The sequence below is a fragment of the Limanda limanda genome, chromosome 3, assembly GCF_963576545.1.
Source record: "Limanda limanda chromosome 3, fLimLim1.1, whole genome shotgun sequence".
Taxonomy (NCBI): Eukaryota; Metazoa; Chordata; class Actinopteri; order Pleuronectiformes; family Pleuronectidae; genus Limanda; species Limanda limanda.
In genome coordinates this window covers 19,952,737-19,968,940 of record NC_083638.1, presented here as the reverse complement: position 1 = coordinate 19,968,940, position 16,204 = coordinate 19,952,737, and the positions used below count along the sequence as shown (strand labels likewise).

Below are 16,204 nucleotides of genomic sequence, written 5' to 3'. Positions count from 1 at the left end.
TGAATTTCCTCTCTCTGTGCTTCATTATACTGTAACAAGAGGAAAAGCCTGAATCACTGTGAATGCCTGCCTGCCTGCCCCCCCCCCCCCCAGCTCCAACACAACTGGACCCTGTTCAGCAGGCCACTTCTCCTCCAGTGCCAGTGACGTCATACAGAGCAGAAAATGACAGGGCATTATCGCATAATCAAATTTTCACGATCAGGATCATGTCAGATACAGTTACAGCTGCCATTAAAACAGAGGGCTGTATTTTCAGTAATCATGAATGAGATCCTTTCATGGAACATAAAAGGGTTTCATTCCATTGATGTATCGAACGTACTTGCACGCTGCAGAGACCACCTGATATTCTTGTATAAACCCAGGATGGAGATAATTAGCCGACCAAGGAATTAATCAAATGAAGGGGTTGAAGCACCAATTGTGAATGACGTAGAGGTGAAGAACAGTGTGATCTCTCGCTGTTTGATGAAAGATGGGTTCTTAAAAAGACATTACGAAACTTAATGGTGCAAGAAAATAACTGAGCCCATTGTGCAGTCCTCTGATCTGGAGGCCCTTACACAGGTCTGATAGGAGGCATGTGCAGTGGGATGAAAGGGAGATTTACACTTGCTCATTATGAAAATGTCAACTATTACTTAGTCAGAGACTGTGTGCTTTTGAAAAGTGAGTTGTGCTTTGAAAAATGTTTTCTCCTTTGAGCACAAATTGGAGCAAGGAGGTAAATGTGTGGTTGCATCACATGAGCACTTCTCACCAAGACTTGTGTTAAGTGTGTCATTGTGATTTGTTAAAAAACAGTTACGACAAATAGATTTACTGGCGTAATTAAATAATAATGTTTTATTTGAAAATCTCGTCCGCCTTCTAAATCTCAATAGATCAATGCATCACACAGACACTCTTGTCCCCGATGCCACAAACTCTGGTGAGGATTTTGACTAGTCAATGTTGCCTTAGGAGGAAACTTAAAGTGGACAAAAAACACATAGGGAATAAAGATTTTGGCGCTATGAATGTAAATGTGAAGTTATCCTCTCAATACAAAGAGAAACACACATAAACACCTGCTCATTCAGAGAGTCAAGGATCTAAAGGAATCTGCATATCCATTATTCTCAAGTCATGCTCCCGACTGCAGGCCTCCCACTTACGGACGGCAGACCTTGCTGTTCTCATGACAACTGAACTACCTACTAAATTACTGTTTGAATTTCTGCAAGGTGCACAGAAAGACCAGCAGCGGGAGGAACATTAACAACAAACTGAAACCGTATTCCATCACACCTGTTGTTCATGCGCTCATCTTGCAAACTAAATGTGCAAGTCAGCCCTGAAGCTCCTTGTACGCTGAGAAAAGGCTTTCATCAACGTGGTTGTTTGACCGTGACAAAATATCTACCAACAGTTTCAGAAAATGTGAATCCTGAACAGGAAAATCCTGTATTGATTTCTGGCAATCAAAAAGGAATCTAGAGGCATCCCATGGGGCACTGAGATGTTCTATGAAAGTATCACCTGCACTTGTATCCCTGTATAAACGATATAAGGACCGCAGCTGTATCAATTGACACGGGTCGGTATTTCCTGTCACTAATCTGTGATGTCTCTTTTTGACTCCATCCTTGGAGGCGTTGTCTCTGCTCGGTGGCACAGCTGCAGAGCTGAGTTTAATAAAGGATTCGGTAAGCGTCCGTACTGTGCAATAATGAAAAACGCCCCATGCTGCTCAAAGAAATGGGAGATTTCATAATCCGTCTGAGGCCTTGGCCCCCGTCGCTGGTCCGTAGAGACAGTCTCATTAAACTTCTCATTAGTGATACACTGAGCTTCTGTAATGACTGAATACATATACAAATCATCTCAGACATGAAAAGAGGGACAACAACGGACTGCGGATGAATCCCTGTGCTGCCAAGTCCTCTGATAGGAGCATTTGTACTCAGCAAATGAGACAGTATTGCACATCTGTTTATAGTCTGTCGGGACAATTTGTAAAAAATAAATTAAAAAAGGCTCCTTGATTATTTTCTGTCACTAACCTTCTCATACTGTATCCACTAAAACTCACACTTCAAACCAGGAGGTAAACAAACACAAATTTTATCTGCATCTTTGGTGGCAGGCGATCATAAATCATATCAAAGCACCCTCTCCTGTGAGCGAGGATTGCAATTTGATGCCGTTCATTTCCATACATGAATTCTTAAAAGGGTAGTAATGGTCACACTTATAATCTCAGTCCATTTCACTGTTATTATTGCTTGAGTGCGGTGCACAGGTCCTGACTCTATGTGGGTGGAAGCAGTTTTTGAGGAGGCTCTGACATGCAATCCTGTTTTTTTATTTCCAGTCAGATAAGTAGGCAGGCAGAGCAGCATTTTTACATGGGATAGGCAAGTTGTGTACAGTTATATTCATACTCCTCATTTTAATCTACGTTCATTGTCTGTAAAGAATCCTAAGAAATATACAAATTACTACTAACGTTGTTTTAAGTTCTGCAGTGTCATATGCAGGGTTTTCTTCAGGTTTCAACGTGATCAATTTAAGATATTTTAAGACCAAAATGAATAAAATGTAAGATCTATGTCAAGTACGACAACTATGGAAGAATATCTGATTCCCAAAATTAGGCTACTTACATTTCCCCATGAACTTAGATAAGATAGAGTGGCCTAGTAGAGAATACCCCTCAAATGCTTTGTTTGTGCTGTGCTTATGTCTGTTTTGTTGAGAATTTACAAACTATACGTGCTGCTAAATTTTAAAGCATGACGGTAGTAGCATTAAATGATTATCAACATAATTGAAAGCTATCATATTTTGGAATATGGAAGAAATCCCTTTTCACTCATGACAATGCCTTTATTCCCAGAGGAAAAGCAGTTTTTTAACCTTTACCTCTGAAGAGCGATCGCAGCAAGACAAATGGTACCATACAGCCATGTCCCAACTCTTAAAGGTTGACACATTCTGATATAAAACAAAGCCATCACACTGTGACTTGACATGAGCAAGATAAAGAGGGGCTCTGGGTGTCGGTGTGCGCCCACAGGCCTGTGCGGTCTGCATACCTGCTTGGCTCTGCAAATTGAACTTTGTATGAACACTCTGATCGGCGAGCCTCTTGGCTGGAGTGGAGCCTGGCTATGAATATCAATTTTTGCATTCATCGCTAGTTGCTCCCCTCGATGCCCCATCTGACATAAAAGCGAATCAGCTTTCTGTTTGTGTCAGCGTTTACCTAGAAGCCCTGCATGGCTCAAAAGAGGGGGCCTCCTCACCCCAAGGGCGTCGACAGACTCTCAGTGCTGCTCGAGTTGTAGAAAAGTGGATAGAATGAGAATGTGCCAAAGTTGTCGAAGGCCATAAAACATTGTTTAGCTTCTAGTTATCAAAGCAACTGCGAATGTCAAGCACACAGAACCCATGTCTTGAGAGGGAAAATTACATTACGAAAGCACAGTGCGATCACCTACTTACAGCACCATCACACACATGAGCAACAAACACGCTAAGGGCCGTTGCACACCAGAGGATTTTCAACTCTTGTCCAACATGGGAGACCAAAGACATAATCACAGATTTAACAGATTTTTTATCTTGTAATCTTCTAAATGCAACACTGGACAATTGGGCCAGAACGTCAGACCACGCACTTGCTGGTTGTAGGAAAAGATTCAACATTGGGGATTGCAGAGACTTGAAATCTCACAATCTTGCGATATCTTCTTCTTCAGTTGTTTATGGCGGATAGCAAACAACTTTGAGGTACATTACCGCAACCTTCTGAACTGGAGTGTGGAACACTTGCGTGATTGATTGAACGTGACTTCATGAGAAAAATAAACATGGAGGAGGACCGATATTATGTGTTCTGTTTGCCTGAGGTGAATAAAAAAAAAAAAACTATCGATGGAGTCATTTCTGAGAAGGCGTACAGAGTTGGATATGTATTGTATCGACATCCAGTTGGTGACGCTTCTAGGTCAGCTCCGACTCAATTGGTAGTATTAAGAATATTTTGTAAACCCCTCACACGTCAGGAGTATTTGGGCACATAATCGGCACTGAGTGACCTCCAGTCGGGAACACCCCCACGATTGTCCGAAGGGACAAATCAGATCTAAAATTAGCCCGATTATCCTCTAGTGTTCAGCCGCCTTAAAACAAACATAAATAGCACCGCTATGGCCATGTACCGAGTATTGAAAAATACTGATTATCCATTGGCTTTTTCCAGGCAGTGAATAATTCCATGCAGCTCAGTATCGGACCAATCAAGGTTTATATATTGATCACTTGTGTAATCACCACCCTGTATTACTCTGTCAGCCGATTTCACCTCACGATTGAGCAATTATTCTTGACACCCACAGCTTGAGCCACAACACACTTGCTGGTGGGGGGGCAGAGGAAATGTCTCATTTATTCCTGCTCAGAGATTTCACACTGATTCTGCTGATATGAGGAGGGACTTATATTGTTCAATCCAACTATTTTCTTTCCTGATAATCATGTACAATTCTCAACCTACCTAGGGTTATATCTATATGTTCATGATCTCCAGGAAGGATTTTTCACCGATCAGCAACTGATAGGTTTATGATTGTGTGAGTAGATGTATTATTGTATCATGTGCTCCGGAAATAATCGCAAGCAAACTGCAGACACAACATTAACTGGAAAAATTGATACAGACTTTTTTCAGTGGACAATCAAATCTCCTACACTTTCACTGTCACTTCAAAGCTAAAGAGAAACGCATCTAATGATCCAAGCTGAGAGATGTATGAAAAGAAAAAGAAAAAGTGTGTGCTGTAATAGCAGTGAGAAAGCAGCAATGACTAAGAGACCCCATTGTTCACGCCATGCTCTCATTATCTGCTGTGACTCCAGGTCTTATATTAACCAACAATAAGCGCTCTGCAGGAACATCTGCTCTGCCAGCATGGGTTATTTTAAGGCTGAGAGAGACAGCAAAGACAAAAAATATACCAAGTTATTTGTGGACTAAATGAAGATAGAACGGGCAGAGGAGGGGGAAAGATCAAGAGAAATCGAGGACAACAATTGTTCAAAAACTACAATTTAATTTGTAGAGAAAGTTTGAAACTAGGAACATGTCCCTAAGGCACAACAGGTAAGACAAGTCATCCAAGGTGAAGTCAATTACAATTTAAAACAAGTTAGGAAGGATAAAAACGGCTGCCTCCTGTATGCAACTAGAGCTGCACGATTAATCGTAATGAAATCATGATCACGATTCACACGTTTATTCGATCGCATTTAATTAGGGACATCAGCTGAATCAAAACAAGCGCTCCTACTTTCTCCTAAAGAATCGACTGTGCCCCATGGCTCTGCATTAACTTGGCTTTCTCCCTCAATCAATGACAGCATGACGTTCCCCCACATGATGCAAAGTCACAGAAAATGAACAGTGAATAGGAGCGAGTGAAAAGAGATGACAAAATGAGAAAAAAAATGTTATAATGTAGAAGAAACCCCCGTTTATAATGGGAGACAATATTGATAACAATTCTCAGCTAGAAGATCTCATCTTCTCCCGAGCACTAGGTGCGACCCAATCAAAGATGATCAAAGATGATCGAAGATGAACTGATATGTAAAAATGTATTGTTGAGCTTTTTAGTGATACAAGGCCCAGAAAAAGCTCCTTCTTTCCACTTCTTTTAACATCTAAACCAGGTCCTAGAGACGTACGCCCCCACAGATCCTGATATTGCTGAAGTGCACCGAGCACAAGTACAGAAAAGGCTAAGAATAGCATTGATGCTTGAAAGCACTAATCAATCTGGACAACATTGTCAAAGCAATTCATACCTTGCTGAACTTAGGTGTGCAAACCTTGGAACACCCTCCGCGGCCCCTGTGGTGTTATACAACTCACTTCTTACCACTTTTATTCAAGGTAATAAAGGAAGCTGAACGTTTGTAAATTTTGCAAATATCATGACGACGTGTCTTGCAAAATCAGATGCATCACTGACTCTGTGGCCCTGTACTTCATACAAAGCGTGAGTCAGTCGGCGGGGGACAATCTTACCTTCTGTCTGATCTCCTCCTCCATTTTGACAGGGGAGCCCAGCTCAGCTATCTGCTTAACTCCACCACTGGAAAGGCCACCGTACTCCCACAGCACATAATTCTTAGAGTGGGACGAACCGATTATAGATGACCAGTGATTGGCACGACCTGATGAAGTCAGACAACAAAAAAATCAATTATTTCCACAGTCTCAGCTTGTACCTTGAGGTAACAGTTTCTTAACATCAATCAACTTTCAAATGTTTTCCCCCTCTGGCAGCTCTAGAGATGGAAATGATTATAAATCAGTTGACTGGTCCATCAGTCATAGTAACTAATGGAGTACAGCCGTCCTTCTAGCACTAATGGACTCCCTGTTGGTTTTTGCAGGTGAGAGAGAGAGAGTTTAGATGTGTTTATTACCCTCCTTTACTTTCATATTATTCCCCTGCCCAGTGTGTTATCAATGTACATGGGCTGGAATCACTTCCAGCTTCACCACCCTAAAAGCACCATGATGATTTTATAGCCACAATCAACAAACAAATTTATGGTTGCCCTTCAAGTCTACCATGCCTAGTTTCTAAAGACATAAAATGTATGCACCAAGTGGAAAGATTATTGCCGTTGTACGTAATGAATCCTTTACATTAACAACTTCTCCATTATACACTGTTACACCACCTATTTAGTCAATGTGAGGCTCAATCAAATAGTTCATAGGGCTGAGAGGTCAGAGGGGGTTGATTAATTACACTCGCTGCTGTGTGCTACTATTGCAATAGGCTTGATTGTAAACTCGTATAAGAGGGCCAGTAAAGAGACATACAGGGCCAATAAAATCTTTGACACTAAATTGGCCCACTGATTGTCCCAGCAAGCCCAGAGCTGGTCCTGCCATCCTCCACAGAATTCTGACCCTCGAGTCATGAAACCATTTCCAGTGCATACACTCGCACCTGACACCACAGAGCTCCTACTACAGTCTTCTCTCCTTTTGTTTGCTCTCTCTGTCGGTCTGAGATATAAGCAGACCTTTACAGGACTGAATAAGACACAGTATTAGAATCAAGTTTATACTTGAGTGTGGATTGTTGCGTATAATAATTCCATTATTATTAGATTGTTATTATTAGCTTCATCAGGCCCATTTACTAAAATAATATTTATACTGTGGCTTGGCTGAATACTTGATGGCTGTTATCTGGGCATATTGTCCCGAAGCAATGTTTTAAACTCAATATCTACTCAATAGCTAAAATCAGTCTATTTCTAACTGTAGCTCAACAACTATATTCTTTCCCATATATTTTCTGAACTAGTCTTCACAGAGGCTGCGGCTCATTCGGTAGCCGGGTATGCAAGACACATGTTCATGGCGCTGTTATCTTTTCCAAGTTTAAGTTTCTAAACTCTGTTGCCTGTTCACACCATAATATTTTCCTCACTTTTTGAGAGAAAATGTTGAGTTTAGTTGTAATTGAGTTGGTCAGATGATCTTTAAAGAAAATGAAACAGCAGGGCTGAGAGGAGAACCTCTCTAGCTTGATGGGTTGGGATAAACAGCCCTTTATCTTTATTCTATCCTGTGGGGGATGTGTGTATTGATCTAATGAAGTGCACTGATGTCTCATTGAAACCTAATTGCTTTACTCCAACTGAATCAAATGGCTTTTCTGCATCTAGACACATCACCACCATACTGGTATTTTCCTCACTCACATAGTCAACAACATGGAGTGATCGCCTATATATACATATTATTATATTATATACATATATTACATACTATTCAGAGACAATGTTAAATTGTTTGGTGATAATAAAAAAATATTGATAGTCTGTATTTAAAATAGATATTGGCAGTCTCTATTGTTCTTTCCCTCTTTATGGTTCATTTATATTCTGCTATATATATATATATACTGCTTTATTTCATGACTGAGGCTTCTGTCCCTATTCTAGGGTGTAGTTAAAGCTTCACTCTAGGCTTGAAGGTTTTGTATGATTCAGTGATGACACCATCTGATCCAAATGCTTTGTTTTCTTTCAGTCAGGAGATAGCATTGTCTGGTTCTGTGAAGGCAACCCCCTTTCAGTAAGAGCCCTATTATTGTGGTCTACTCCTGAGGGAAGATTCAGAGATTTCAAGAATTGATCAATTATTGAGATATCAGCTGTATCAAGTGTGGTCATTATAGTTATCGGCGGCCTGGAGGATTGCTGAATTTCTTATAATCTGGGACACACTTTCTTGGATGATTATTTTGTAAATATTCCTCTGTTACTTTTTAGTCTCCATGACAGAAGCTTCATGGTCTGAGGACCAGTTTCATGGTGTTTATAATTAGTGAGACTACATTTATTTGTGTTCATCATTGAATGTATTTGTTCCTGCTGGATGAATTTTATTTAGTTTAAGTTTTAAGTGGTGAGTTTCTAGGTTCCTCATTCTGGATGCAGGTTCTGGAGTGCAATTGGACCTTAAGAGTCATTGTTTTCCTTTTTAATGTAAACAGTGAAAGCTATGTGTTTGGTAAACTGGTATTGAGTTGCCATAGAATATTTTCTATATTTGCATGCATGTTTCCTTTTTCATTATCCAACTTTGTACTTGGATATTGCAACCCATTCACACTGAGTGTTATTACCCCAGATTCCTGCTAGCACATTTACTTTCCTCCTCTGAGATGACCCATTAAAACCTAAAACACATCATGTATATATAGTTTGGAAAAGTATGGCTCTCGAAGGATTTTACAAGAATTTAAATTGTACTTGATAGGAAAAGGATTCCCCACTCATCTCTTAGGGCCTGATCTGATTGTGTTTTTAGCATCAAATATGACCTTTTCTTATTGTTGTCAATGGTAAATAGTTGAATTATTCTGTGCCATAGGTGAACTGCATTTATGTACCTAGAGGTTGATGTGGAAACAACTTTAGGAGCTTCTGTGTCAAGTTTGTTAGAAACTATTTATTAATTTGGATCTGCCTCGCTCTCTCTTTCGATCTCTCCCTCTCTCTCTCTCTCTCTCTCTGTCTCTCACTAATCTCATTAAATAGAAGTTCAGGTTGAGTAGCCATGCACTGCATGAAACACAATAGGGACAAAAGAGAGAAATAAAAAAAAACTGTCAAGGTTATCATATCAGCAGTGTAAAAAAAAGTTCCTGTTGGCTTGTTTCACAGTGACTTTTTGGTCTCTGAATGTGTGTCACCTAATTGGTCTATGGCTCCTGCTCATGAAGGGCACATGTTAAAAATAGAAAGATGAGCTAAAAACCCTAAAAACTACTATCGCAAAGTCAGGCTAAAGGTAAGAACAGACTTAACTGTCCAGTTCAATATGTGCAGTGTCATAACAACTATCTACCTAGGATATGACTTTGTGCAAGGAGAAATCCAACTGTGGTTTCCTAAGAGTCCACACACAGTCGGGATGAAACAGAAAGCACACGGCTTGCCCTGTTCTCTTTTAAGTTGATCCACTGTGTGTGTGTGCGTGCGTGCGTGCGTGCGTGCGTGCGCGCGTGCGTGCGTGCGTCAGTTTATAGGTGTGTGTGAGTGTGTCACAAACCAACTGCTCCCTACATAACACAATAGTTTAGGGCCCTGTTCGATTTCAGGGTTTATCTTACTCCACTCTAATCAGTATATTGATCTGACTGGCGAGAGCCTGATTTAGACAAGAGAGCTTGTGTAATCCTTGAGTCTATTCAGATCTTGATAGTGCATCTCAAGGTTATATGCACATCACACCCAAGTGTAGTATTGTAGCTCACCACCCACATGATCACCAAGAGCCACATAACAGGTCTACACCGCCCACATGTGGGAAACAGATCCAGGAGTTTTTCGTGGCTACAAGATTAAGGCAAAAGACTGTTAATATCCTGTTGGTTTCTGCCAACAAATCTGTGTATATGTCAACAATTAATTAGTCCACTGCTCAACTCTTTGCAACCATAGACTGTATCTATAGACGGATGGCATAAAGTCCAAGCATTTCCATTGCACCCTGGTAGCTGGCTACTTTTTTTTAGATGTCTACCGTTATTATATTTGAGTTCGAATTTATTTCATTATTTGATCTTAGAAAAAACAGGGTGAAGTGTAATGAATGACAGCAGAGACTGACTCGTGTTGGGATGAGTATCGTCTGGACCTCGATACAGTGGATCCATCCCCCAACTGCTATTGTGCAGGCTCTGACTCTCAATGGCATCATCAGTGCAAGATGGCATTATTCATATCCTGAATATTTTGGCCTCATTTCTGGATAGTTAGAGGAAGTGGACACAACTTACTTGTTCATTCTCACTTATATATATTTCAAATGCTTCACAAATGTGTAATTAAATTTATTTATAGGCATACGTTAATAATAAAGACGATGGGTCCTGTAGTTTCTAGCAAAGGTTACTCAAACTAGAAAATGATGCTAATTGCAACCGCAGTCTTGGCGAGTTCGTTTTTAAAGCAGCAATGTGCATGTATACAGATTTAACTGAAGATAATTAATGCTCATGTTCATTATTATGAACATTTAATGTCAACATGTGTAAAGGGCATTCTCACATATTTATTGGTATTTGGAAAATAGTGGTGGACAATGGGATGATTGTCTTTCGAATTAACTACAACAGCTTTGCTAAGGCAAGACTTGTTAGTGAGAGCAATTAACTGATGGTGATTGGATTGGATTTATGACCAAAAAAAACCCAGTATTTTCCAGACTCATTCCCAACATGTATGGCGACGTGAAGGACAGCAGAGTAGTTTGTGCTCACGGGGATAGTCTTTGGGATGAATCTTCTCCGACCAGTTCCCATAGAAGGTGACTCTATACTTTGCTGTTCCGCAGGCACAGCAGTCGAGCAGAGGTCTATCTGTGGAATCTCCGTACTGGGATTCTGTTAAAAAATGAGGGACGGGAGAAGGGTGAAAAACATAAGAAGCCGGGGAGAGAAATACAGAACACAATGAGATTGGCATTGAGAGATTGCTCATTAGTTTAAGGAGTAGATGAAAGTGGTATCCATTATACAGGAGATGGGAAGTTGAAGAAAGTGGGGTGCCGAAAAGAGGGAGGGCATCAGGAAAAGCGAGGATGTGCAGCCCGCTTCTTTTGTTCTGTTTCTCAGCGTGGCATCCAATGTCATGCACAGCCAGGGGGTCACACTCATTTACAATCATTCACACGAATGGCAGATGGGAATGTCCCTGCATCAAAATCAAGAATGAGAGAAAATAGAGAAAAAGTGGACAAACAAAAAGAGACAGTGGGGAGAGGAATAGATTACCAGCAAGGAGATTTAAGGAGCAGGTAATACATTGTGAATTATTTATTCCAAGTCAATTATGGACACCTACCTTTCACACACATCCGCTTGGTAAGTAAGCCTTCATCCTGGAAGTTGATTATCCTCTTCTGCACAATGCTGGCCCTGCACAGAGTGAACAAGAAGAGAGGGAGGCAGTGAGAAGTGAGGGTTCAGATGTAGGCATAATGGGGAAATGTGAAAGTGAACGTCACAACTGGAAAATACTTTCAAATATGGATCTAGAGAAGCTATTTGGTTTTAAAAAGAAAGAAAACAACAGAACAGACAGGAGGAAATGCTTTGCTTTTAAGATCTGATGGGCATCTGAGGAGTACGTGTCTTTTGGCAGATGGAACAGGTACAGATTAATGCAAAATCCTCTTCCTGCTTTTTTTCCTCATAAGACCCCTAAAAGTAGGGAACAGAGCCCACAGGGACAATGCTAAATCAGGCTGTCATTCAATCAGCGGCATTCAATGTCTCATACCATCACCACAAAAGGTATGAATCGGTATTATGATGCACACCTGCATAAACACATTGAAATGCTGAGGGGTAACTGAACAAGAGAAAGACTAAAAGAGTAATTTATTATTGAAGAAATCCCCTTGAGCACTCTGAAAGCGTACACAGCATTGTACAGACCTACCATAGAGTAAGCTATATGTACTGAATCGATAACAACTGATTCCCACGCCAACAGACATCCTTCCAAAAATGTGAGGCAGGGGGAAGCTCCTCTAGATTGAGTGCTCCAAGACAAATCACTTTTACATACACTTTTTTTTTTTAACCAAGCTTCCACTTTACTCCAGGGTGTATTTTCAGATGCGATAGAATGAATACAGATTATTTATGATAAAATGTTCATGTAGACAGAAATCATATTCACTTCACAAAAAAAACACAACATGTGAATGTAACTGCAGCGGCTCCTGCTTCTGGGTGGTGGGACCGCAGGGGCCTTGACATGTAAATCACTTACACATAAACCTTTTCAGAGGCCAGCAGACTCAAGAAAACAACAGAAAACAAGCCCCCAGGCTACAAACACACATACACCAGCTTTTTTACACCAGCTATGATTGTAGGAGGATTTCCATGGGAATAAAACCAACAAAGAGGTGCTGGATGGAGTCTGGGAAGTCTGATCCAAACAGGCCCAATCCACTTGGACTGTCTGGATACCATTTATTCTGGAATATCAAATTTAGCTAAGCCGTGTTGCGCTGAACTGATAACAGAATAGTCTCACACGGCCCGAAAATGTGGATTAACCCAAAGGATTACCATACACCTTACTTAAATTGGAGTTGTGTTGGGAAATATAGACAAGCCTGCTTTGACAGTGGACCCCATACATTTCTCCTAACTGGCTTTTAGGACACATTAGTGATGCTTTATTTTATTTGGAGTAACTCTTTACAGTCTGAATCTTAACAATATCAGAGAACAGTGAATTACATGTTTGAACATGAGAATATTTTTATATTCTCTCATAAAACTTTATTTTTAGGGCCCGAGCACAGAACAGTGGGAGGCCCTATTGAAATTGTAGGGATTTTTCTTATTATTATTTTTCCAGTAAAAGAAGGGGATTCTTGAGGGCTTCAACATGCTCAAATCGTTACGATACTGTGCAGTAAATTAGAAAGTGGTGAAAATGTACGTATTCTGGAGTATTTAGAAATGGGCGTGGCAAAATGGCTCAACAGTGCCACCTGGAACGCAGCCCCTAGGTTTGCCCTCGATCCATCTTCACAAAAATCGATACACAGGTGTATCATGACCAGACAAACAAAAAAGTCTCAAGGAGCATTTTGAAGAACTCAATAGGAAGCCCGCCATTTTGCATTTAGTGGCCTTTTTTCAAATTTTTCACATTTTTACTTTGAGGGACTTGTCCCAGGGCTTTCATTAGATCAACTTCACATTGAGATAAGTGTCATCTAAACAAGATGGAGATAATAACTATCTCAAAGATCGATTTTTCGTCACATGGTGTGACTGTGGCGTCAACGATATTTTGGTCTAAGTTTTTTGGTGAATGTCGTAGAGACTTGGAAGTAGGCTCTGCCCCTGCTAATGCGGGCACGCCCATTCGATTGGTACCATCTACGAGTTTGTACAACCTTGGTAGTTGTAGGTTAGGGTCAGGGTCGCGGTTAGGGTTAATAGCACATAGGCGAAGGAGATATTCTTTGATAAGCTTTTTTCTGAAGGTTCGAGAGACTTGGAAAGTGGATTCGTCAACACACACAAGGGTACGCCCAATCGAGTGGTACCATCCCCGAGCTTCTACGACCTTCGGAAGGGAAAAATCCCATTATGTGAAAAACTCTGTGGAGATATTTTGGTCTAGGTTTTTTGGTGTATGTCGTAGAGACTTGGGAGTAGGCTCACCCACCCTAATGCGGGCATGCCCGTTCGATTGGTGTCATCTTCTCTGTAAGTTGTCTCAGGCGAGTATTCAAGACAGATTTACTCAGTGTGTCATACTGTTCATTTCAGCTTATGAAAGCCACCTGTTCATGCGCTGCCTCCTGAAAGTCAAACATTAAAACACCAGTCTCCACAGTCGACTGGGTGTTTTCAAGTTGAGCATTAATTCATCTTTTGTCCGTCACACTGCTCTCTGAAGTAAAATCCTTACAGTAAGTTGTCCTATCAGCTTGTTGAGGATGTCTGTGATGGAGACAGAGATGGCTGACCAGAAAAGATAGTGCTACTTGTACGTGGCACAATGAATGTGCTTGTATGAGTGGTACTCGCATGAGGCAAATTATGAATGATGATTTAATTGGTTTGGTTAAAAGTATTTGTGCTAATCACCATGGTAACAGTGAATGACACACCACACCACTCTTGTCTTTGTACCTCTAGGCTTTATTTGGCCTTTAGATGAAAGAGGTGTGTGAAAGAGATGAACAGACGGGGAAATAACAAAAGATCAGAGGATCGGCCTTCTACAAAACAAAAAACAAACTGGAGGTTATCATCATAGATATATATAAAGACTAGATGTCGTGTCTGTGTTGTCGGCCAACGGAGACGAACGTCCGCACATGGCGGCCATCTTGCTAGGGGGCAGCTCGCTCACCCATAACATTGCGTGTGTAGTGGTAAATAACCATAACTTACTCAATTTTCAACCGATTTTTAAACGGTTTGGTTTGTTATAAACGTCAGAAATGTAGATATGACACTGCATACTTATGAATAATTATGTTATTTTCTAATAAATTCAATTATTTATGCAGTGTCATAACTACATCTCTGACGTTTATAACAAACCAGACCGTTTAAAAATCGGTTGAAAATTGAGCAAGTTATCGTTATTTAAAAAGTAAGTACCACTACAACACAATGTTATGGGTGAGCGAGCTCACTCTAGCAAGATGGCCGCCAGGTGCGGACGTCCTGCTCCGGTGAAGGAGACATCTAGTCTTTATATATATCTGTGGTTATCATCGCAAAAGTCCTGTTTCTCACAAAGCTGCTTAGGGCAGGATATATCTTGTACAATGAGCCAAGGAACAGGATGGACTTAAATCCCAATCCACAGAGTTGATTCTCTCTCAATAATGAGGCCATTTTGGTCATAAATCATGTTGACTGTTTGTAATCTTCCACCAACATCTCTACATAGCCCTCTACCCAAACACAAATCCCTATACTTAATACACACTAAATATATTCTCCCATTGTAGCATACCACATGTGCGATAGAACATGAAATTATAGAAAATACAGAATAAAAGTTAAAGTATCTGCATGATTTACAGATACATGATTTTAAGTTCAATGCACTATCTTGAGATAAATGCTTCTCCATTTAACTTTTCAACATATCAGCACTTTCATAGAGCAGACTTTAATTCCAACAGGCCAAAATTGCATTATTTTTAAGTTGAACACTCTGACTTAAAGTTCAACCCTCATACATGTCACTATTCTCCAGCACATGAAAATCATTCTCACGTTGGAACACACATTATGCTTTATACTCTCCCACATACATCATCTATCTAAATTGGACACACTATAATTTCAGTTCCACTTGAATATTTTTTTTTTATATTTCACTCACAAATGACTTTTTCTCATGCATATCACTATTGTGTGTCACATTTGTTCATGTAACATAATGATGGTGGCGTGGGAGCAAGTCTGATTTATGTCCTAAAGGGCCTCTCGTAACATGGATGAAACGATTCAAGGTAAGCGATACCACCCGCACATCTCTAATTGTTCACACTTTAATTCAATCTCACCCCAATTTCACATATCTCTCTGCAAGAGCGGAGCACACTGCCTCGCTGCTTGCCCACTTTCCTGGGCTGGCCAGACAATCAAGTAGAGTAATGCTTATTTAACATCCAATTTAAATTCTATCTCACTTCGCCGGATCCACACCACCGTCGATCCCAATCAGCCCAAGAGTGCACTAATTTGAGAGTGTGTGTGTGTGCGTGCGTGCGTGCGTGTATTTATATATATGTGTGGGAAAGCATTCAAAAAAATAGAAGTAAAAAAGTTTTTATAAAAGAGTGAGATCGATTTTCTACGACACTTTCTGTTTCTATGTTACAGATGTGTTAACGAAGACAAATTCTCATTTGGTTCAACCTGCTCTTACTACAAAAATTCAATAATTTCCCTTTCCTTCTATCAGCTCCTGCGACAACCACAGATTAAATTAATTCATTTCGTTCCATCTGCTCCTGCTGCACACAGAAAGAGACAGCACGTAAAAAAAAAGTCACTGCACAAAAGCAAATGTGTTTACATTTAATATCTATGGACCGGCTTGTCTA

At 40.4% G+C, this 16,204-nt stretch overlaps 1 protein-coding gene across 1 annotated transcript in view; it reads right to left on the bottom strand.

Annotated features, from left to right (window-relative positions):
• spon1a (spondin 1a) overlaps window positions 1-16,204 on the bottom strand; it is a 66,702-nt gene that overhangs the window by 38,986 nt on the left and 11,512 nt on the right. Inside the window, exons 4-6 of the mRNA XM_061068740.1 lie at window positions 11,437-11,510; window positions 10,854-10,976; window positions 6,080-6,228 (exon numbers count right to left, since the gene is read on the bottom strand). Of these exons, the coding sequence (XP_060924723.1) occupies window positions 6,080-6,228; window positions 10,854-10,976; window positions 11,437-11,510 (346 nt within the window). The remainder of the gene's footprint in view (window positions 1-6,079; window positions 6,229-10,853; window positions 10,977-11,436; window positions 11,511-16,204) is intronic.